Source organism: Heptranchias perlo, chromosome 14, assembly GCF_035084215.1.
Source record: "Heptranchias perlo isolate sHepPer1 chromosome 14, sHepPer1.hap1, whole genome shotgun sequence".
NCBI lineage: Eukaryota > Metazoa > Chordata > Chondrichthyes > Hexanchiformes > Hexanchidae > Heptranchias > Heptranchias perlo.
In genome coordinates this window covers 35,411,716-35,437,024 of record NC_090338.1, presented here as the reverse complement: position 1 = coordinate 35,437,024, position 25,309 = coordinate 35,411,716, and the positions used below count along the sequence as shown (strand labels likewise).

General features: G+C 42.9%; 1 protein-coding gene across 3 annotated transcripts in view; it reads left to right on the top strand.

The window, feature by feature from the left end:
• LOC137332428 (kelch-like protein 3) overlaps positions 1 to 25,309 on the top strand; it is a 128,283-nt gene that overhangs the window by 88,596 nt on the left and 14,378 nt on the right. For all 3 annotated transcript variants that reach the window (XM_067996254.1, XM_067996252.1, XM_067996253.1), the window contains 2 exons: positions 2,579 to 2,696; positions 17,068 to 17,265. In XM_067996254.1, the coding sequence (XP_067852355.1) occupies positions 2,579 to 2,696; positions 17,068 to 17,265 (316 nt within the window). The remainder of the gene's footprint in view (positions 1 to 2,578; positions 2,697 to 17,067; positions 17,266 to 25,309) is intronic.

Below are 25,309 nucleotides of genomic sequence, written 5' to 3'. Positions count from 1 at the left end.
TGGAGGGGAGTCATCAGCCACATGTGTAGGTGGGGTATCTCTTGCCCCCTAGCAGCATTCCTCTGACATTCCTAGAAAAGTGGGAGAATGAATGAGTGTCACAGAATGGAGATGTTGTGGCAGCTGTCAGCGAAACACTTGTATTATCCTTCTGTGGTGATCACACACCAGTTGAATGTTGTTGGAGTGGAAGCTTTTCCTGTTGACAAAAGCTGCTGATTTGCTACCTTCTGCCCTGATAGCTGCACTGTCAGCCTTGGCTCAGTGGATCGCCTCTAAGTCAGAAGGTTGTGGGTTCAAGTCACAGTCCAGAGCCTTGAGCAAAAAATCTAGGCTGACACTGCAGGTGCAGTACTGAGGGGGTGCTGTACTGTCGGAGGTGCCGTCTTACGGATGAGATGTTAAACTGAGGCCCCATTTGCCCTCTCAGGTGGATGTAAAAGATCCCATGGCAATATTTCATATAAGAGCATGGGAGTTCTCCCCAGTGTCCTGGCCAATATTTATCCCTCAACCAACACCTAAAAACAGATTATCTGGTCATTATCACGTTGCTGTTTGTGGGACCTTGCTGTGCGCAAATTAGCTGCCCCATTTTCTACATTACAACAGTGACTACGCTTCAAAAGTACTTAGTTGGCTGTAAAGCGCTTTGGGACATCCTGAGGTCATGAAAGGCGCTATATAAATTCAAGTTTTTCTTCCTTTCTATATGAGTGCAGTCTATTCTGCCCTGGACACGAAAGTCGTTCACTGCTGCAAATTCCAGAGTGTGCTCATTCTGTCTTTTGGCAGTCCATTGGGAAGATAATGTACTGGTTTGCTCTGGCAAGGTGAAGCAAAGCCTCCTGATGCATTGCTCCTCAGAGATATCCAAGAAACTAACTCTTGAGACCTATAGACCCTGTGAACTGGATAATGCCTTCTTGAACAGTTCACCTCACCGTCTTCTAACTGGCCCACCTGCCGCTTGTCCTGGTTGCTGAAGTTGCTGCTGCAGCTGCTCCTCCTCCAACGGTTTGTCCATTCAAAGGAAATAAGCAAGAACAGCACCCATGACAAGTGCTGGGTGCTTAGTGGGGGTAAGTTAGGGGGGAAACAGCACCAGAAAGAATCAAACTGCAAACTTAAAACTGGCATGGGAATGCACTACTCACAATGGCACACAGATCCTAATGACCTGACTGCCAGCAGGTGAGTGCCCCTTTAACTGCAGCTTCCAATCAAGTCAGTTGGTTTTATGAAGCCAATTCAGCCAGGTTTTACTCAGCGGGATTGCCGCTTGACCTGCCGAATTAAAACCACGTCGGGGTCCTAATGATGTTGTGGGACCCCAATTTGAATTGATTCATGAGGCACCTGCCTGTTTCTTGCCGGTATATTTGCTGAGTCAGCTCATGCGGTAAGTCAATTTTCACCCAGCGCCTGTGTGAAAGGGCTCTTTTATGAAGTACATTTGTGCCACAAAACTTGGAATTTTTTTCATGAGCTCCTTGTTGTTGTGAATTTGCTGTCACTGAACTCAGAGCTACTTAAGTGAGATACAGCCTGGACACTAAGGACACAAGGGCACACAGTGCAGACTCCAGGGACATGAGACTACACAGTGCAGACTCCAGGGACATGAGAATACACAGTGCAGACTCCAGGGACATGAGAATACACAGTGCTGACCCCAGGGACATGAGAATACACAGTGCTGACCCCAGGGACATGAGAATACACAGTGCAGACTCCAGGGACATGAGAATACACAGTGCAGACTCCAGGGACATGAGAATACACAGTGCAGACTCTAGGGACATGAGAATACACAGTGCAGACTCCAGGGACAAATGTTGCTGAGCTTTCTCTGGATCTCCATCTTCTTAATGCTGAATCATAGTGCACTTGAAAATGCACCAAAATGTCAAAAGTAAAAGTCTTCCCCCCCCACCCCACCCCCCCGAAGGAGGTTTTACACTGTCAAACTTACTCCTTCAAAAATTGCACTTTTATATACTTTAATTTTTTTCCCCCTATAATACAACTGATGGAATTTTGAGTATAGCTGCAGCTTAAGTCATAACAATTTCATGTCCCATTGTAACTGCTTCTTTCCATGTATGTCATGCATAAGGTAACTGGATGTCAGGCATGAAGTAATAAAAGTCCTGAAATCCAATGATAAAAAGGAATTTAACTTGGTCAGTTGCCTTGAAATAGAGGCCTTGGTCATTGGCCTTTATTCAGGGTCAGTTTTCATTTGCACATTATTTTTTGGGGAGCTGTGTCAGCTTGTCTGAGTTGCAGATTGGCATATATGATGGAACAATGCTGGAAAACATGCCTGTTGGATCCCTGCTGATTTAAGAAGGAAGTTTGATAGAATCAGGGGGCCTTGTCTCACTTGGGTGACTAACCAACCCATGAACCAAGAAGTCAGAATTGTGGCAGATATTGTATCAGGTTTTAAGAACTAAATTTTGGAGGTCTCTTTTTCAATACCAGCACTGAAGAAATCAAATGATTTCCACAACCAAGAAGCTATGCTGATAATATTTGAGTTGTGACACAGATCTGCTGTTCTTGGTTGCAGGTTATGATAGTAGTTGGTGGTCAGGCACCTAAAGCTATACGAAGTGTGGAGTGCTATGACTTTAAAGAAGATCGTTGGAATCAAGTAGCAGAGCTTCCTTCCAGAAGATGCAGAGCAGGTAAAAACAGTTACTTTCATTAAACCTAGAGTTCTGCTTTGTAGAGAGCAACAAGTGCAATGGTATGACTATAAGCCAGTAGCTTTATTCAATCTTGTAACTAAGTATATTTACTTGTCTTGGTATAATATATTATAGCAAACAACTGCACTTAAGACAATATATCTTAATGCTGTCAGCTTGGCTCAGTTGACAGCAATCTTACTTCTGGGCCAGAACCTTGTCCCGAATTTTGAGCTGATAATGGCAATTGCGTGTAGCACTGAGGGAGTGCTGCATTGTTGGACGTGCCTTTATTCAGATGAGACATTATACTTCAAAAGGAACTCATTAGTTTTGAACCATTTTGGGATGTCCTGTGGACATGAAAAGCACCAAATAAATGCAAGTTCTTTCTTACAATCTAGGCTGACACTCCATAGTAACGCTGAGGAAGTGCTACCTTGTTGGAAGTGGAGTCCTTTAAATGAGATGTTAAACCAAAGCCCTGTCCGCATCTGTTCTGGTTCAAGTAGAGGTTGAGAATCCATGGCGCTATTCAAAGAAAAGCAAGGAGTTCTCCCAGAGTCCTCCCAATGTTCCTCCCCCAACTAATATTAACTCATTATTCATTTCATTGCAGTTCGTTGGATTTTGCAGTGCACAAAATGACTGCAATTCAAAGTAATTTGTTGCTTGTGAAGCACTTTGCGATAGTTCTGAAAGGTGATGAAGCACTATATAAGTGCAAGTATTTTTCTTTCTTTTCTAATGTTGTGCCAGAGCACTACTTGTATGATACTATTAATTCATCTCCAGTTATTCCCACCACTGGCAGACCTGAATATGTTAGTTCTCTTCATTTTACATGCTCTGTAAGAGTGTAGCCTAGCTTGATTAAATTCTGGGGAAACTGTGCTGAGCATGCACATAAAAGTGTTGTGATGATGTTGCAGAGAGGTGATGCCGCATTTGGTCCCTTACCCCAGTGTGGTAAAAAGCCTCTGGGTTTGCAAAATTGAGCAGTTTATTTTTCCCCAGTTAAAGATGATGAAGGTGAAAATTATCCCCCATAACTTCAGTTTACACAGGTAAGTCCCCAGCATAAATAATGCTGGAATGCTGACTGTCATGGCAGAAACCATTTTATGCCCCTTTGGTGACAAAAATGTTTGGGTCCAAACTGCCATTGATAGCAACCAAAGATGAACTTGATATAAAGTGAGAAATGTCCAGTCACAGGTAGAGTTGGGGGTGATCAGATATAGACATGGGATAACCATTCTCTACCATGTTTCTGTTCAAAGAAAATGGCCGTGTCAGCCTTGAGACTGGACAATCTTGTTTCTTTGACAGCGATTTTTTTTTTGTATGCACTTGCTCTGTTTTCCCTGATACAAGCAGACAGAGAAAAAGTCATGCTGATAACCCCTTAATGGACATCATGGCAATGAGCAGAGAGAGACATGATTCCACTGTCGTGCAGGATAGATTTCCTCCATGTTTGAGGAATCACATTTGCATCTGGACCTGGAGGCAAGTTGATGGCAGTTGTTGAAAGATGATGACTGTTAGACCGGGGTCTCCCTTTTTCACTGGTGGATAGATTGGTGGTTCCCACAGGGCAAAAGGTTTATGCAGTGATGTTCTTAGAATCCATTATTCCTATTTTGCGATGTCTTGCATATCCTGAAGAATCTTCAGCATCTGTTTAGCTTTGTCACAGTAATACAGATCATGAGGCTTTATATGTAATAGGAATAGGACAAAAAATGCTGCACCACCTGTCAGCAACATTATGGTGATCTATTAATTTACATGCTGAGCAGATGGTTTCTAGGCTATACTCCTATGGTGTGTGCAGAATGAATATAATTTGAAGAATGAAAACCTACAAAGTAGGTAATGTATCTTACTTCACCCTATTTCTACCTGGCTCTCTCTGGGTAGAAGACAAGTTTTAAAGATTTGAAATCTATAGTTGTACTGCTGGATGTTTTTCACCATGTGAATATAATGTTCACACCCATTATTACAATTTACTGGAATCCTAATGCCAGCGCTGCTTAACAAGGTTATCAGATAATATTGTTTCTATAAATTATGACTGCAATGCACGAGCAGTTTACAAGAGATCAAGTACTGCCCTGAAATTACACTTCAGTACATGCTATTTTAATAATAATTTGGCTTATGCCTACTCTTGTACTGTTACCTGCTATCTGTGTGCTTCCTGTCATTCTTTCATAGTGCAGCATTGATCAGTGAGAGTTTATTACTACAGATTTGTCGAGAATTAATTTGCAATTGATTGCTGGGAACACCTATGGCCAGTATATATTACCAGCCAGTAAATACATGTTGAATTTCAGCCAATTATAATAAATAAGATAGAGTGTTGGTAACCAGACATATTTACAGATTTTACAAACAAATTGTTTGTAAACAAATATAATTAAATCTACACTTCTTTTGTGCTTGCAGCAAAAATTATCCAAAATTTGTAGTGTAGACCAATTTATACGATATACTTACAGGAAACTCAATTATTGTTCCACAGTATATTAAAATCAACTAGCAGGGCAAACCAATCCATTAGCGAGGTTCCTGAGCGGGACTCCCAGCCGGGTGAGTCCTGGAGTGGCGCTCCCTGCCAGGTGAGTGACACCCCTGTGCAAACCTGTTTCACGTATAAACTTTTCAGCTGATGAAAAAAGGAAACGTTCATACCATTAGTCTGACCTGGATTCAAACCTGGGCCCTAAAAGGGAAAAGACAGCGTCCTACCTCACTATGCTACCCATATTCCCAGAAACTGAAAGAATGTGAAACACTCTAAGCATGATCATTGTAATTCTTAAGCATTATTGTAATTACTGTAACTGTTTTTCTTTCATTCATTTGTGGATCTCCTGGACATTTGTATAATATTTGCAGGCTAATTATGTTAAGCGCTGGGGGCATGTAGCAGAATACAAAGAGCATCTTTGGAGTAGGACGAGAAATCATTGACAAACCCATTACTGACACACTGGGGCCGATTTTCGGATGGCCGAGCGGGCGCATTGGGAGCAGGGGTGCTCCGAAAATGGCGGAATCCCAGAGCGGGTTCGGAGCCCGGCTCCAACCCGCTCACTTCCGGGTTCGCCAATGAGGCGTTTGCATGCGCGCGCAGTTCCCGCATGCGGGGCTCCCACCAGCAATTAAAGCCGGCGGGATGATAATTTAGATACATTTTTAGCTAGTTGAGGTACTTGACAGACCTCATTGAGTGGAGATTTTGGCAGGGGTGCAATTTTGAAGGATCCTCAGCGTGTTTCCTGTGCTGTGGGAAACACACCCTGTTGGAGCATATGTGTTTCAGCCAGCAGCCAGTGGGAGAGGCAAAGGATTTTTTGACAGTTGGGGGGAATACCTCATTTATTGTAGCAGGGCACTCTGTCACTTCAGACAACGTTTTGGCTGCAACACCTTTGTCTTTCCACTCAAAATTATTAATTTATACCCTAAACTCTGCTGTGCAAACACATTTACCTACTTTGCGGACCCCCTCAAACTCACACCGTCAGGATGGGGGGGCGCCATAGCTGCATTCATCACTTCATCCGAGGATGATCAACATCACCAGCCTCGCCAGGCACGCCGTCCACCTCCTCCACGTGGAGCTCCACAACACAGTGCTGCACCACAGGCACCTGCACAAAATAGTCGTGCAATACACATACACCCACTGTAGGGTGACCCAGTGGGTCGCATCAAGTGTGGGTGTTCATGGTGAACTTCATGAAAGGGACTTATTACACAAGCCAGTCAAGAATGGCCAAGACGTGGCAATAGTGGTGATGATAATATTTAATGTGCCATCAACAAAAATCAAATATAAATAAAACACATGACAAACCGTCAAACACCCTTGTGCATCCCCTTTGTGCTCACAAAACCTTTGCCTTACGCTTACGAGTACTCCTACATGATGCTTCCCCTATGGCAGAGGTAGTGGCAGGTTGCTCTTGGTCATGCCCTGACTGATAAGATGCTTTGGGCCTACGCCCTCTGAGTTTCGGTGCCCGTGAGGGCCCCTCCAAAGACTGCTCCACCTGCACCTGTGCAGGGGCAGACTCGACCACCTGGAGAGGAGGCAGCATTGCGGGTACTGGTTGAAAGGGGGGCAACGGGTGAGATGTGGGAGCGCTTTGAGTGGCGTCTCCACTTCCATGACCCCTTTCGCCATCATCCCTCTCCTGGGCCAGGCCCACATCACTCCTACCACTCTTCTGCACGACAGTTTGGAGGATATGTGTGAAGCCTTGTAAGGCCAGTGCTAGTGTATCTGTCTGCCTGTTTAAGGCGGCAGAAAGTTGCTCACCCCGAGTCCGAAGGGCCATTGTCAGGGCCTCAATGGACTCATTGGTGAGCCGTGCGTGAAGCTCGATGGAGGCTAGCCTTCCTTCCATCACAGACATTCCCACACTTACCCGTGAGACTATCTCAGATGCCCTCATGTCCCTGTGACAGTATCTGAGATTCCCTCCTGTACCTGTGCCACCATTTCACTCATGCAGGAGTTGGACTCCTCCATCCTCTGCGCGATTGTGGAGAGTGCGCGTGGCACCTGTTCCAGCACCTTGCAAATGTGCTACTGCCCCTTGATCATTCTCCTTTTAAAGGATGGTCCCCAGGGTTCAGCATCTGTGTCCAGTTGAGCAGAGCCTGGAGAAGAGTGCTCCCACCAACGCGGACTCTCTACAGCTGCCCCTGCCACCAGTGTCTGCTTGTGCTCATGTGTGTGGTGACTTACCATGTGCGACCCCAACTAAGCGAGGACGGGGACCCACCGAGGTGTGTGTATCTGTGCTGGTGAATGGCTCGCTCAGATGTGACTGTGCCCCCTCAGAGGCCGGCAGGTGCTCTGAGGAATCTCCCTCCGCTGTCACAGCGGTCGCTGAAGGTCCTGTAAGAGAGCATGATGACAAATGTTGAGGTGCTGAAGATGGCAAGGCATGTTAACATCATTTGCTATTGTGAGAACTTTAACATTCAGCACTATCACCAGCCGTTTGTCGAGTGGCAGTCTCGGCGTCCCTGATGGACAGGCATTTGAGGGTGCAGCTCATTTCAAGAACCTCCTGCTCCGCGTCTGTGAGGATGACCTGATGTTGCGGCCCCCCTCCAGTCTTCGCCCTCTCCCGTGCATTCTGGGCTCTCTTCTCCTCCTATAAGGGGAGAAAGTAGAGAGGCGTGAGTAAGGGATGGTGACGTGGCCAACCGCTGAATGCATTGGTTTGGGTGAGGCTGACCGTGAAAGAGATGCATCAGAGGGTGAGTATGAGAGAGAGCCATGAGATTGTATGATGTTTGGGTTGAGTGGTAGTGGTGGGATGAGTACTGGAGAGGTGAGTAAGTGCAGGTAAGTTGAGGATGAGCTTTGAGTGGGTGTGAGGGGTGATGTGATAGAGTAGTGTTGGCAGTGCAGAAGGAGTTGTGGTGTGGGAAGTGGTGATGTGGAAGACGGAGTGTAGGAGATTGAGTAAGTGTACTCACTTTGGCTGACCTAGTTAGGTCATTGAAGCGCTTCCTGCACTGGATCCATGTGCAGGAGACGTTGCTGCTGCTGGTGACTTCCTCTGCCACCTCGAGTCAGGCCTTGGTGGCAGAGACAGGCCACTTCCTCCCATCCGCCGGGTAGAAAATATCCCTCCTCCTCCTCACCCCATCCAGTAAGACCTGGAGTGAGGCATCAGTAAATATGGGAGCAGCCTTTCCCCTGGGCTGCTCCATTCTATAATTTTGGTTCTTTGCTGCAGGAGCAGCATTGGAGGACTGCCCCTTTAAGTAGAGCTCCTCCAGCTGACAGCCTGTGATGCGGGTGCGCAGTCTGTCCGCTGCGCAGGTTTCACGGAAGCCACGTTAAGTGGCTTCAATTTACCTGGGATCGCGTGGGGAATGGATGGATTTCACTGGGCGGGCTACCCACACGCCCAGTCACCCCCCCCCCCTGCTGCCATCCCGCCTCCCTGGTAATATCGGGACCACTGTTTCAAATGTTCAGTTATAGCTTTGTGTAGCTGGTTTCAAACAGTGGGACCTGGGTCGTATCCCTGGATAGAACTGTTGCATGTCCTGCAGATACTCTAGTTATCGTGTGTGAGTATGTCTGAAGACAGCTGGAGCAGAACAGCAGATGCTGCCCCAAGGGTCACATGTGGGTCAGTCTGGCACTGCTTTTGCGATCCCATTCATGCCTGTCTGAAGTGTTGCTGCTTTGAAGAAATTTTATATGAAAACTGGAATGGATAATGGCGCCACTTCAATTCGCAAAAATAGAAATAAAATTCATACATTTTTTATAAGCCTGTGCTGTCTTTTCCTCATTGTGCGTATCAATTTATAATATGAATCTTTTTTTGTAGCGTTTCTGTTTAGCCTTTGTAACTGATTTTCATTTTTATAGTGCTCATCTTTTAGTGGTTTTAAGTTTCTTTTTCCCCTTTCAGGCAGGGAAGGGAAAGGATCAGAATTGGGATTGGGACTGGGACTGCGCAGGGGTTGTTAGAAATTGAAACTAGAGGTGAATTGGTAGAGACAGATTTTGGGAAGGAGGGAATAGAAAAGAGCTCAGTAAATCACATGGCTATGCTCTGTATACTCTAATAGATTGTCACTTGTGAGAACAATCCAGTTTGGGTAGGCCAGGTGTCTTTATCATATTAATAGATGTAAGGGCAGACACATGGAGCTGGTTCTGATTATGTTCTCATCCCGTGTCAACACAGAACCATTAGCCGGGGGTTACTAGATAGCAAACAGGAGCACGAGCTGATTTTTTTTTTCCCTCTCTAGACCACAAATGTGGCCAATTGTAATTGCACCACCAACTTGTCCCACCACCTCTCTGTATAATAATAATAACAAATTTGCATTTATATAATGTCTTTAATGTAGAAAAATGTTCAAAGGCACTTCACAGAGGTGAAATCAGACAAAAAAAAATGGATGCCAAGCCAAAGAAAGAGATGTTGGGAGGAATGGCCAAAAGCTTGATCAAAGATGTGGATTTTAAGAAGGGTCTCAAAAGAGAAGAGGGAGGTTGGAGGGTTTAGGGAGGGCGTTCCAGAGTGTGGAGCCTAAACGGACAAAGGCACAGCTACCAATGGTGGGGCGAAGGGAGGGGGTAATGCACAAGGCCATGATGGAATGTAAACACAACCATAAGAATTTTAAATTGGAGGCATTGGTGGACCGGGAACCAGTGCAGGTCAACGAGTAAAGGGTGATGGTTGTGCGAGACGTAGTGGGATGGGATATGAGCAGCGTAGTTTTTGATGAGCTGATGTTTACAGATCATGGAAGATGGCGGCCGGTTAAAAGAACATTGGAATAGTCAAGTCTGGAGATGACAAAGGCAAGAATTAGTGTTTTAGCAGTAGATGGGCTAAGGCAAGGGCGGAGGCAGGCGATGTTACGGAGATGGAATCAGGTGGTCTTTATAATGGAGAGGATATGGGGTCAGGAATAAGGATGACATAAATGGTCAAGGAACAAATACAGTTATAAAACAGAAGTATAAAAGGACTGTTAAAAATAAAGTAAAAGGAACAACTATCAAAGATGAATTAAACTGCCTGCACAGAAATGTACACATCATCCAAAATAAATCGGGGGAACTAGAGGCAATAATCTGTAGCGAGGAACCGAATGTGGTAGGAATAACTGAAACATGGCTACATATAGACCGGGACTGGCAACTAAATATTGCAAACTAAAGGGTACAGGGAATGGAGTTTTTACAATGTGTGCAGGACTCCTTTCTTACCCAGTATGTAAAAAGTGCAATAAGAGAGGAAGCACTGCTGGATCCAGTAATGGGAAATGAACCAGAACAGACAAGAGAAGTAAGCGTAGGGGAACATCTAGGCAATAATGATCACAACATAATGTAGTTAAGATAAAGATTGAGAAGGACATGAGTAAGAAAAAGACTAAAATAATAAATTGGAAAAAAGTTGATTTTCAGGGGATGAGAATGGAACTAGGCAAAATAAACTGGAAAAAATTACTGATAAACAAAAGAATTGAACAGCAGTGAGAAACATTTAAAACGTGATCAATAGAGTCCAGGAGAAATATATCCCACTAAAAAGCAAGAACAAATTAGCTAGTAATGATACACCATGGATGAATAAAGAAATAAGGGCAAAATTGAAACTAAAGAAAAAGGCATACACTAAGTACATAGACAGCAAAGAGGATGACAAAAGGGAATACGAAAAGGTTAGCAAAGAAGTTTAAAAAATACAATTAGTACGGCAAGGAGAAACTATGAAATTAAATTATCAAAGAATATAAAAAGAAATAGTAAATATTAAAAATAAAGTAAAAGAACACATAAATAACAAAAGAAAAATCAGGATAGGGATAAGGCCACTAAGGGATTCACACGATGAACTCACAGGTAATGACAGCGAAGTGGTAGAAATATTAAATCATTACTTTGCCTCAGTATTTACCAGGGAGACTAATATGATGGGCATGACATTAGAAGAAAAGATCAAAAAAGATATAAAGACATTTAAGATAGAAAGGGGGGGAAATAATTGATAAACTAATCAAACTTAGAGAGGATAAAACCCCTGGTCTGGATGGATTGCATCCACGCATATTAAAAAAAAAGTTAGGGAAGAGATAGCAGAGGCACTATTACATAGATATAAAAATTAATGAGAAAAGGGAATAGTGCCAGTGGACTGGCGGAGAGCTAATGTGATTCCTGTATTTAAAAAGGGAGAAAGTACCAGTCCAGGGAACTATAGGCCAATTAGCTTAACGTTGGTGGTAGAAATGATAATGGAATCCTTACTCGGAGATATAATAGAAAAACATCTAGAAACAGAAAATATAATTAAGAATATTCAGCATGGATTTCAAAAGGGAAGGTCATGCTTGACCAAGCTTATTGAATTCTTTGAAGAAGTAACATAAAGGGTAGACAAGGGTTATGCAGTAGATATAATATATTTGGATTTTTAAAAGGTCTTCATAGGAATGGAGTAGGCCATTTTGCCCCTCGAGCCTGTTCCGCCATTCAGTGAGAGCATGGCTGATCTGTGACCTAACTCCATTTCACCCGCCTTAGCCCCCATATCCCTTAATACCTTTGTTTAACAAAAATCTATCAATCTCAGATTTAAAATTAACAATTGAGCTAGCATCAACTGCCATTTGCGAAAGAGTTCCAAACTTTGACTACCCTTTGCTTGTAGAAGTGTTTCCTATCTTCACTCCTGCAAGTCCTGGCTCTAATTTTTAGGCTACGTCCCCTAGTCCTAGTCTCCCCAACCAGTGGAAATAGTTTCTCCCTATCTACTCTATCAGTTCCCCTTAATATCTTGAAAACTTCGATCAAATCACCCCTTAATCTTCCAACTTCCAGCGAGTACAACCCTAGTTCGTGCAATCTCTCCTTGTGATTTAACCCTTGGAGTCCAGGTATGATTCTAGTAAGTATACGCTGCACTCCCTCCTAGGCCAATATAACCTACGGTGCGGTGCCCAGAACTGAACAAAGTACTCCAGGTGTGGTCTAACCAGGGCTTTGCATAGTTGTAGCATTACATCTAAACCCTTGTATTCTAGTCCTGTAGATATAAAGGCCAGCATTCCATTAGCCTTTTTGATTACTTTCTGTACCTGTCCAGGACATTTTAATGACCTATGCAAATGGACCCCTAAGTCTCTTTGGACCAACACTGTTTCGAGCTTTTCACCATTTAGAAAGTACTCTGATCTATCCTTTTTAGGTCCAAAATGGATGACCTTACACTTGCCTACATTGAAATCCATTTGCCACAGTTTTGCCCGTTCACTTAATCTATTAATATCTCTCTGTAATTTTATGCTTCCATCTACACTGCTTACAATGCTGCCTATCTTTGTTGTGGAGATGCCGGTGATGGACTGGGGTTGACAAATGTAAGGAATCTTACAACACCAGGTTATAGTCCAACTGTTTTATTTGAAAATCACAAGCTTTCGGAGGCTTTCGGAGCTTGTGATTTTCAAATAAAACAGTTGGACTATAACCTGGTGTTGTAAGATTCCTTACATTTGCCTATCTTTGTGTCATCGGCAAACTTGGATATGTGGCTCTCTATCCTGTCATCTAAGTCGTTAATAAATGCAGTGAATAGTTGCAGCCCCAACACAGATCCCTTCGATAAGGTAGCGCATAGTAGGCTCATGACTAAGGTCAGAGCATGTGGAGTTGAGGGACAAGTAGTAGAATGGATAGCAAGCTGGCTACAAAACAGGGAGTGGGGTTAAAGGTAGTTACTCAGACTGGCAAAAGGTGGAAAGTGGTGGTCTACAAGGATCGGTGCTGGGATCACTGTTTTTCATTTAAATAAACGATTTGGATTCGGGAATTGGAATTACAATTTCAAAATTTATGGACCACACCAAATTGGGGGGGGGGGGTATAGTTAATAACGAGGAGGACTGCGACAAAATACAGGAAGACATTAATAAACTTGCAGAATGGACGTGTAATTGGCAAATGAATTTCAAATATAGATAAGTGGTAGGAAGAATAAGGGGGCCACATACTGCCTGGAAAATAAGAGTCTAAATGAGGCAGAGGAGCAGAGGGAATTGGGGCTACAGGTACATCAATCACTAAAAGTAGCGACGCAGGTTAATAAGGCCCTTTTTAAAAAAAAAACACAAACCAAGCACTCGGGTTCATTTCTAGGGTGATAGAATTGAAATGTAGAGAAGTTATGTTAACCTTGTATAGAACCTTGGTTAGACCACACTTGGAATACTGTGAACAGTTCTGGTCTCTTTATCATAAAAAGGATGTAGAGGTACTGGAGAAGATACAAAAAAAAAGATTTACTCGGATGATAGGTATAACCTCTCAGTTCTCATATCAGGAAATATTGAGCAGGCCAGGGCTGTATTCTTTAGAAAAGAGAAGACTGAGGGGTGACCTGATAAAATAATGAAAGGGTTTGATAGGGTAGACATAGAGAAGCTGTTTTCACTTGCAGGGGAGACCAGAACTAGGGGCCATAAATATAAGATAGTCACTAATAAATTCAGGAGAAATTTCTTTACCCAGAGAGTGGTTAGAATGTGGCGAGAGGAAACAAACTCTGGTGTATGCATTAGGGTTTCACAAGAGTAGATGGCAGGCTGTGATTTTGAAGAGGAGAGAGCTTCTCGGGTGCAAGTCATGTCACCACAAAGACAACGAGGTGTTGGGTTAAAAGGAGGAGCCTGAGGAAGGATATTAAGGCCATGGTAAAGGTACAGTGAAATTTATACCAGAAATGAGAAACTACTGTTATAATGAAAAGCTTGAAAGATTGGGGCTTTTTTCTTTGGAACAGAGAAGGTTAAGGTGGGATCTACTGCAAAATTTCAAAATCATGAAAGGTTTTTGAGGGGAAATGGTGAAAGATTGTTTCTACTTGTTGGCAAATCAGTAACGGGGGGGGGGGTTATCTCAAAAATGATGGGGACGATAGAAGAGCTATTTCCATACCAACGGTTATTAGAACATGAATTCTTTACCATAAATAACTATTGATGCAGAGGCTATAACATCGTCTAAAAGGGAATTGGAAAAAGAGAGTATAAAAGGAGACAGAAAAATGGGAGGTAGCATTGCACTCATATCCATACAGGGATGATGAAATAGAGGACATCTTTATCGTGGGTTGGATTTTAGTGCAGGTCTAGAATGAAAGATGTATGCAAACCCATTGCATCATGGGCACTTAGCTAGAGAGAACACCAAGTGGGGAAGCTTTTGACTTAGTCTTAGTCATATGATCTCATGATTGTTTTAAAATCTACTGTACTAAAGTGCTTTATCAAATGCTACTTTATTCCAAGTAATCCTGGGAATTCACCTTTGACTTTTCCATCACAATTACTGTTACCAGTAAGAACCTGTTTTTTTCCAAGATTAATGTTCTCCCTTCATTACCTGTCCTGAAGGCTTTGACTCCCTTGATGGCATATGGTTGGATGGGTGCCAACAGCTCTCTGTTACCTTGTCTAACTGACTTAATTATGTGCTAGGCGTATATCGTAGTTGAGGCTGGTGATGTTCTCACCCAGCATTTACACACACACACACACACACACACACACTTCATGCACTTCAATTAGGAGCAGGAGACATGGGCAATTTTTGCCTGCTTAGACCAGGGGTGCTGAGGCCAGTGTACTTCCCCTACTGCCATCCCATCTCAGATCAGTTATCTCAATATAGAAACCATAACTCTGTATTGGCTACATAAATTTGCTAAGCAATTTTGGAAAATAATCTGTGTATTTACTTTTCCCTTTTCAATCCAGTTTCTACCCTCTTCGGAAGGTGCTGACTATTGCCATCAGAAGCAAAAATATTGCATTTTCCCCTCTCCCTATATTCCTTAGACAAGTATACAATTGTACATCTTACAATTTTTATAGTGTATACACCCTGCCCATCCCTTACAATATACTTATATCCCCATATGTGTCTCATAATGTATCTGTAACTCCTGCAAATTGTATAACCCCTGTACATTTCCTGTAGTTGTTTTTAATGGAACAGTACCTGATCTAAATCATATCTCTAATGGCTCTTTCATAGAACAAGGCAGTCTGTCATCTCATGAGTGGTACATGATTCATGCTGGTGACAGTGAAGCGTTCCATCATTGTTTGCCATATAGTTGGTATATTTTAAAGTCAGACTGGGAACCACAGGTTTGTTTGTTTATTCATTTTGAACTAAGTTTGAATGCAGCCCTTTGCTGCTTCTCAGCTAACCAAAAGCAAAGTAAGATGATGTAAGTACCTGGCACATTGTGACACTCACAAAGAGGACACGTGACAGCAGCAGTGTAGAATTGCAGGTTCGTTCTGATGTATGTTCTGTCATTAGCTAATGAAAAGCATATTGTGCTCAGATATAAGGCATTGTCTATTATGCTTATCAGTATTATACTAAGCTGTGGATGGATATGTGCAATTACAGAGTTGTATGCAGCCCTAATTTTGTGATTTAGTACCAGCAGGAGTCAGGAGTGGATATTTGGTATACCAAAGGATGTCATGCAGCTTTCCAATTCACTATTTGCAGTGATGTATTCAGAGATCTTTATTCATCAACTTCCCTAAACAAAGCAGTTTGCATCATGTGCAAATGTAGGCAAGAGGCTGCTAGGGAAGAGCACTGGATGCATGGCCTCCACAGTGCAGAAGTAAATTAAAAAATAAAACAGTTCAGACAACATATATATTAATGACCTGGACTTGGGTATAGAGGGTATAATTTCAAAGTTTGCAGATGAAACAAAACTCAGAAATGTAGTAAACAATGTGGAGGATAGTAACAGACTTCAGGAGGACATAGACAGACTGGTGAAATGGGCAGACACATGGCAGATGAAATTTAACGCAGAGAAGTGTGAAGTGATACATTTTGGTAGGATGAATGAGAAAAGGCAATATAAAATATATGGTACAATTTTAAAGGGGGTGCAGGAACAGAGAGACCTGGGGGTGCACATACACAAATCTTTGAAGGTGGCAGGACAAGTTGAGAATGCTGTTTTTAAAAAAAAAAAGCATATGGGAATACTGGGCTTTAAAAATAGAGGCATCGAGTTCAAAAGCAAGGAAGTTATGCTAAACCTTTATAAAACACTGGTTAGGCCTCAGCTGGAATATTGTGTTCAATTCTGTGCACCACACTTTAGGAAGGATATCAAGGCTTAGAGAGTTGGCAGAAGAGATTTACTAGAATGGTGCCAGGGATGAGGGACATCAGTTTTGTGGAGAGACTGGAGAAGCTGGGGTTGTTCTCCTTAGAGCAGAGAAGATTAAGGGAAGATTTGATAGAGGTGTTCAAGATCACGAACGGTTTTGACAAGAGTAAATAAGGAGAATCTGTTTCCAGTGGCAGAAGGGCCAGTAACCAGAGGGCACAGATTTAAGGTGATCAGCAAAAGAGCCAGAGGCGACATGAGGAAACATTTGATTATGCTGCGAGTTGTAACGATCTGAAATGCACTGCCTGAAAGGGTGGTGGAAGCAGATTCAGTAGTAACTTTCAAAAGGGAATTGGATAAATACTTGAAGTGAAAAAATTTACAAGGCTTTGGGGAAAGAGCAGGAGAATGGGACTAATTGGATAGCTCTTCCAAAGAGGCGGCATGGGCACGATGGGCCGAACAGCGGCCTCCTGTGCTGTACATAGTATGATACCAGAACAAATAGAAAAGACAGAGGATATTATACAAATTACAGTATCTTGATTATGCACAATGCAGCTGCAGTATATTTATCCTCAGTACTTTGCTTATTTGCCCTGTTATGTTTTCTCTCTCCCCAGGTGTTGTGTACATGAGTGGCCGTGTTTATGCTGTGGGAGGATTCAATGGATCCTTGAGAGTCCGGACTGTTGATGTGTATGATGCAATTAAAGACCAATGGACCTCCATTGCCAGTATGCAGGAGAGACGGAGTACCCTTGGGGCAGCAGTATTAAACGATTTGCTCTACGCTGTAGGTGGATTTGATGGGAGTACAGGTACAATGTGTTATCCTTAAAATACTTAGACAGATTTCCACTCTTCCCCGTCTACTCCTGCCTCACTTTAAAATTCTATTTAATCCTTAGGGAAAATGAGCATTGTATATCTTGTTTATAATGACAATATATTTTTGAAATCGATCTCCTGTTTGCACTATAAATTCATTGGGCTGTCTACTTCACATAATTGTTCCTCATTACTTATTTACACTGAGGCTGACTTGGACATCTATAGATGTCACTATAAGTAGTCTTGCTTCCTGCATTCCCACTGCTACCACCTTCCAGCTCCTCTGCCTACTAGTTTCCATCTCTTAACTCACCACTGCTAACTAGCTAAAATAAAAAAAAAATTAAAAATAACTTTTTTGAAAAATGCAATTTTACTTTAACTTACCTAGCCAGGATAGGACAGCAGTGGTAAGAACTGGCATCAGGAGAGCACAATCACATATATTTCTTCAGTGGAGATGTATAAAAGAGCATCAGTAAGCTCAACCAAATGTTACTGTTCTGTAATCACAAGGTAAGGGAAACTTATGCTTATCTTGGTGTACCCGGCCCGAAAAATAAACCTTACAACTCACCCCCATCGTGTCATCTAACTGCATTTTGCATGAGCCTACGGTTTTCATCACAATTATCTTACCTAAAAGCCTGTTCCAAGTGTAGTGCACTCTTTCCTTGAAGTTCTTCCTAACCTCTGTCCCAAATTGGTCTTTTGCTAGTTCATCCTATGCTCCCTTGTTTTAATGTCTGGGTTTACCTTGAAGTAATGCTCCAGATTAACCTTAACTATAGCATTTAATACCTTGTATGCTTTCATACATTCTCTCAGTCACCACTCTACAAGACTTAAAGAACTCCACTTCATCCAGTCTTTCCTCATAACTCAATCCTCTGATGCCAGAGATTAGCCCTGTGGCTTTTGTGTGCACTGCCTTCATAGCCTGAATGTTTCCTTTATGTCTTGATGTCAAACACTGGGCACAGTTCTTAAAGTGTAGTCTAACCAAGGCAATGTACAGTTTTAGCTTGACATCCTCCAACTAATACTCTACTAATCTAGCAGTGTAATGTCACAGTGGCTGCAGTGTGTACCATCCAGAGGATGCACTGCAGCAACTCGCCAAGGCTTCTTCGGCAGCACCTCCCAAACCCTTCATCGTCGCTGGGTCAAAATCCTGGAATTCTCTACTTAACAGCACTGTGGGAGAACCTTCACCACATGGACTGCAGTGGTTCAAGAAGGTGGCTCACCACCACCACCTCAAGGGCAATTAGGGATGGGCAATAAATGCTGGCCTTGCCAGCGATGTCCACATCCCATGAATGAATAAAAGAGAAATTTAGCATTCTCTTTACTCTGCCATGTACACATTAAATAAAGAATTTATTATCATTTTTGGGTGCCTTTCAGTTTCACCTTGATCTATTTCTACACCATCCATCTTTTCTTCGAATGTGCAGTACTGTGTATTTGTCTGTATTAAATTTCATCTGCCACTGTTTTGGGCATTTACATATTTTATCTAACTTCTAAGTTCCCTGGCAGCTATCTCAGTACCACAGGAGAATGAAAAGTATTGTTATCTCCTTTTTCATATAAGGATAACTGGGGTTAATTGATTTGTATTTTGTTTCTCAAGCTTATTGCACATATATTACATGGAATGTACATGCACAGAAACAGGCCATTCAGCCCAACAGGTCCATGCTGGTGTTTATGCTCCACACGAGCCTCCTCCCTCCCTACTTCATCTAACCCTATCAGAGTAAGTTATTTGGAGGTGCACAGTGGTAGGCTTTGGAGATGCCAAGACATTGGCGGATGATTCTTTAGAACAATAATTGATAACCTCAGTAATAAAACAATGGTTCCCTCCACCCCCAGTGATCACTTTTATTTCAGTTTGAATCTAGCCAAGTTGCCTCACCACTACTTGAAAACAACCAGCTATTTTAAAAATTTAAAGTCATATCCATTACACCCATTTAGTCGCTCATGAATTTTTAAACACGTGTAAACCTAAAACAGTGAGCCCACAGAAGATTTTACACTCGTCAACAGGTGTGGTCTGGAAAAAAAGATTTAGTCGGTTTCTATTTCTCTGAATTCTAGTATTTCTCATTCTCATTTGGCATTCACCAGAAATCATTTCACAAAGTGCATGTCATTGAATTGGTGGCTGGTCGCCTAGTCCGTTGCAAATCAGAACCCAGAAATTTGATGGATTGAAATCCTCTTCCAGCTTTGGTATCAGAACAGGTCATATAACAAAATCTACAAATATAAACTGAGCACTATAACTAGTATTATATTTAAGAAACAAATAAGAAACATAAGAAATAGGAACAGGAGTAGGCCATTCAGCCCCTCGTGCCTGCTCCGCCATTTGATAAGATCATGGCTGATCTGTGATCTAACTCCATATACCCGCCTTTGGCCCATATCCCTTAATACCTTTGGTTGCCAAAAAGCTATCTATCTCAGATTTAAATTTAGCAATTGAGCCCCATGAGCCTGCTTTGTCATTCAATAAGATCCTGGTTGATCTTCAACCTCAACTCCACTTCTCGCCCGATCCCCATATCCCATGATTCCTTTAGTATCCAAAAATCTATCGATCTCTGTTTTGAATATACGCCACGACCGAGCATCCAGAGCCCTCTGGAATAGAGAATTCCAAAGAATCACAATCTTCTGAGAGAAGAAATTCCTCCTCAGCTCAGTCCTAAATGTCCAACCCCTTGTCCTGAGACTATGCCACCTAGTTCTAGACTCTCCAGCCAGGGAAACAGCCTCTTAGCATCTACCCTGTCAAGCCCCCTCAGAATCTTACATGATCCAATGAGATCACCTCTTATTCTTCTAAATTCCACAGAGTATAGGCCCATTCTACTCCATCCCTCCTCATAGGATATCCCTCTCATCCCAGGAATCGATCTAGTGAACCTTCGTTGCACTGCCTCCAAGGCACATATATCCTTCCTTAGGTAACGAGACCAAAACTGTATACAGTACTCCAGGTGTGGTCTCACCATAGCCCTGTACAATTACAGCAAGACTTCCTTACTCTTGTACTCCAACCTCCTTGCAATAAAGGCCAACATAGCATTTGCCTTCCTAATTGCTTGCTGTACCTGCATGTTAACTTTCTGTGTATCATGTACGACATCAAAATCCCTCTGAATGCCAACAATTAATAGTTTCTCATGATTTAAAAAATATTCTGTTTTTCTATTCTTCCCACCAAATTGAATAACCTCACATTTCCCCATATTGTACTCCATCTGCCACCTTGCCCATTCATTTAACCTGTCTATATCCCTTTGCAGACTCTTTATGTTCTCCTCACAGCTTACTTTCCCACCTAGCTTTGCATCGTCAGCAAACCTGGATACATTACACCTGGTCCCTTCATCTAAGTCATTAATATAGATTGTAAATAGCTGAGGCCCAAGCACTGATCCTTGCGGCACACCGCTAGTTACATCCTGCAAACCTGAAAATGACCCGTTTATTCCTACTCCCTGTTTTCTGTCCATTAACCAATCCTCTATCCATGTTTATATATTACCCCAACCCCAGCAGCCCTTATCTTGTATAACAACCTTTTGTGTGGCACCTTATCGAATGCCTTTTACAAATCCAAATATACAACATCCACTGGTTCCCCTTCATCTACCCTGTTAGTTACATTTTCAAAAAACTGTAATAAATTTAACAAACACTATTTCCCTTTCATAAATCCATGTTGACTTTGCCTAACCATATTATGATTTTCTAAGTATCCCATTACCATGTCCTTAATAATAGATTCCAGCATTTTCCTGAACTCTGATGTCAGGCTAACTGGTCTGTAGTTCCCTGTTTTCTCTCTCCCTCCTTTTTTGAATAGCAATGTTACATTTGCTACCTTCCAATCCACTGGGACCGTTCTAGAATCTAGGGAATTTTGGAAGATCACAACCAATGCATCCACTATCTCTGCAGCCACCTCTTTGAGAACCCTAGAATGTAGACCATCAGGCCCAGGGAATTTGTCAGCTTTTAGTCCCATTAATTTCTCCAGTACTTTTTCTTTACTAATCTTAATTGCTTTAAGTTCCTCACTCTCATTAGACCCTTGGTTCCCCACTATTTCTGATATGTTTTTTGTGTCTTCTACTGTGAAGACAGATACAAAATATTTGTTTAACATCTCTGCCATTTCCTTATTCCCCATTATAATTTCTCCTGTCTCAGCCTCTAAGGGACCCACATTTACTTTTGCTATTCTCTCCCTTTTCACATACTTGTAGAAGCTCTTACAATCTGTTTTCATATTTTTTGCTAGTTTAGTCTCCTATTCAATTTTCTCCCTCTTTATCAATTTTTTGGTCATCCTTTGCTGATTTCTAAAACTGTTCCCAATCCTCAGGCTTACTACTCTTCTTGGCAACATTATAAGCCTCTTCTTTTAATCTAATACTATCCTTAACTTCTTTAGTTAACCACAAATTGATCACTTTTATTCCTCAATGGAATGTATATTCATTGAGAATTATAAATTATTTCTTTAATTGTTCACTATTGCTTATCTACCATCATATCCTTTAATCTAATTTCCCAATCAACCTTAACCAACTCACCCTTCGTACCTACGTAATTGGCTTTGTTTAAGTTTAAGACTCTAGTTTCGGACTTAAGTACGTCACCGACAAACTCAATGTGAAATTCTATCCTATTATGATCCTCTGCCTCAGAGGATCACTTACTATGAGATTACCAATTAACCCTGTCTCATTACTCAAGACAAGATCTAAAATAGCCTGTTCCCTGGTTGGTTCCACGACGTATTGTTCTAGGAAACTGTCTCGAATGCATTCCATGAACTCGTCCTCCAAACTACTTTTGCCAATTTGATTTGCCCAGTCTATATGAAGATTGACGTCCCCCACGATACTTAATTCATTTACAATGTTTTAAAAGTTTTCACTTTCTGAAGAGATAGTCAAGTTCACATTACCTTCTGAATTGGGATCCCAAGTTAACATGGCGATCTTCTCATCTGCTCAGTTATATGTTCACTCTTGAAATAATTATTCTATGATGGAATATGTTGGGTGATATTTATAAAAATTGTATAGGGGATCGATTTTCGTTTTATTTTCAGCTTTTCTGTGTTGGGTAGATAAATTGTATTGCGTACATTATTTTCTAAGATTTTGAATATTGTCAGATTTATAGTGATAGTAATAGTTCTGTTGTATTGTGGAACTGTAAAAACACAATTCTTGCACGAGTAGTTTTTTTACTAAATAGTTTTGATAGGGTAGACGTAGAGAAGGTGTTTCCACTTGCGGGGAGACCAGTTCTAGGAGTTATAAATATAAGATAGTCATCAATGAATCCAATAGGGAATTCAGGAGAAACTTCCTTACCCAGAGAGTGGTTAGTATGTGGAACTCACTACCACAAGGAATAGTTGAGGCGACTAGCATAGATGCATTTAAGGGGAAGCTAGATAAACACACAAGGGAGAAAGGAATAGGAGGCTTTGCTGATGGGGTTAGATGAAGTGGGGATGGAGGAGGCTCCTGTGGAGTATAAACACCAGCATAGACCAGTTGGGCCGAATGGCCTGTTTCTTTGCTTTAATCTCGATGTAACATTCCTTATAAACACCATTAATTACATTCATAGTCACTAAGGACTAATGACCATCAACAAAACCAGAGCTACTTATTTTTGGGAAATTAAAATGAAAGAGAAAATTCTGGCTTTCTTACACTACAAGATGTAGCAGCCAGTTTCCTCATCTGTACCAGCAGTATAAAATTAGAAAAAAGCACAAAATAAAAGGATTTTAAAAGTTAATGGAGAGATTAAGTATTGATGCAAATGCAACTTTCAGTATTAAGTACTTCTCTCCCATTGTAATCAATCATACCTGGTAGGACATACTGGTATTTTCCTATGGTGGTTAAAGTGAAATATCTTTTAAGAGATATTGGGGGTTATACTGGATAACCCCTGAAAACAGGCGCTGGGATCGCGGTGTGTGATTAACCCGCGCCCGGTCGTAACAATGTAGGCAACTCGTAACATTCGTGCTGCCAGATGATTTAAATGATTGCTGCGTGCAGCTAGTGCCATCTGCCCTGTTGGATGCAGGGGGCCTCGATAACTGGAGTTGCTAGCACTACTTATGGGCAGCCTGCACCTCTTAAAGGGGAGTGCACTGTGGCTGCAGGAAATGCTGAAAGTAAGTTGGGCGGTAAATCTGTGCTGGAATTTTGTGAAGAATGGCTGGGCCTGCGAGAGAGCGTGCACCAAGGTTCTCTGATGATGCACTTGGTGGAGGAGGTGGACAGAAGGAGGGGCATCCTATATCCCGGGGGCTGGGGGGTGGGGGGTGGTGTGCAGGTAACCCTCCAGACATATGTTCGAGCAGCAGTGGGAGGAAGTAGCAGACGAGGTCAATGCCAGGAGCATAATATCACGATCATGGATGCAGTGCAGGAAGAAGATCGGTGATTTGATATGAGGGGTCAAGGTGAGTGAGTTGAACTGTCAAGTGGCGTCTCCTACCAACTGCACCACTAGCCGCATCCACTGTCCCACGCACGACACCCCCATCACCCACATACCAACAAACTCTTTCCATCAGTACGCAACTCTTCAAAGCAGAGGCGTCATCTCACCCTCACATATTACTACTGTTGCAAGCCTCACACCCACAATGCACAGGTCACACACACTGGCAGCTATTCAACCTTGACAGCCACATCACCCAAACATCTTGCAGGACACTTACTGACACACTTCCTTCTTTGTTGCAGGAGAAGGTGGCGCACAACGGTAGGCAGCGGGAAAGAACTGGAGGAGGACAAGCACACCTACACGTCCTCCCCTCCATGGAGGAGACAGTGTTGGCCATAATTGGAAGGGCCATCGCTGAGGCCATGGCCACTGATGGTGCTGGAGGTATTGATGATGTGGGTCTCTGTATACCTAATCCTCCTCCTCGCTTCCCACATCTCCCTCAACTCACAATCTTTTCTGACTCACATGCTGCAGATGGTGTCTGTCGCACATCTTTCTTTCTCCTCTCCCCACGCCACAACTCAACCCATGTCCCTTTGTCATCTCAGATACCCAAGAACTGGAACCTGCCCAGTCACAGGAGGCAGAGGAAGAAGATAATGATGATGAAGACACATCGTCACTTGATCTTACACTCACAGCCACCAGCTCCGAGACTGACACTGCGAGCACTTTAGAGGTTAGGTTAGAGGAGGGATCTGCACGTGGTGAGACACCAGGCACAAGTGCATAGGAGCCGGGGTGGGTGGGGGAACGGATACTGCTGGTGCCAGCTCGCCAGAGGGTAAGGTCGCTCACTAGTTCTGCTGCAGAGGAGTCAGATGATGATTTTGATGGGCCAGGCTACAGAAGAAGGCGGATGGACGTACACAGCAAAATGCTTGATGCACTGGAAAGCCTGGACACAATGTCAAGGTGCGTGGAGGAGTCCATCTCCAACTTGGCGCAGAGCTTGGAGCCTGTCCTTTCCCACATAGAACGCGTGGTCATCTCCATCAGCACATCTGTGGAGCCCACCGTGATGCAGCACCTGATGACCAATGTCACGTCACAGCTTCCATTGCAGCACAAACAACTATCCAAGTCTGACTGCTGCATTTGGAGCTCAGACTACTGCTTTGGAGTCTCAGACTGCTGCCTTCGTGGCTCTGGGTGACACTGTGTAACAGGGCTTCCAGGGCGTCACAGCAGTCCAGCAATCTGTTCTCCAACAAATCACCAGGAGTGCTGAGGTGCTGTCCTGGGAGTGCGGCAGTGGCGCCAAGGAAGACAAATCTGCTGTCCTCTCTCAGGATGACAGCATTCCTGCTCCCACCTCTGTCACTCCGCCAGTGCCCTTGCTGTAGCTTGTCAGCCAGCCAGCCCAGACTGCTGCAGCCCAGGCCAAGATGCTGCAGTCTGAAGCCCTCCCAACCCAGAACTGCTCGAGGTTGTCCTCCAAGGCCATCT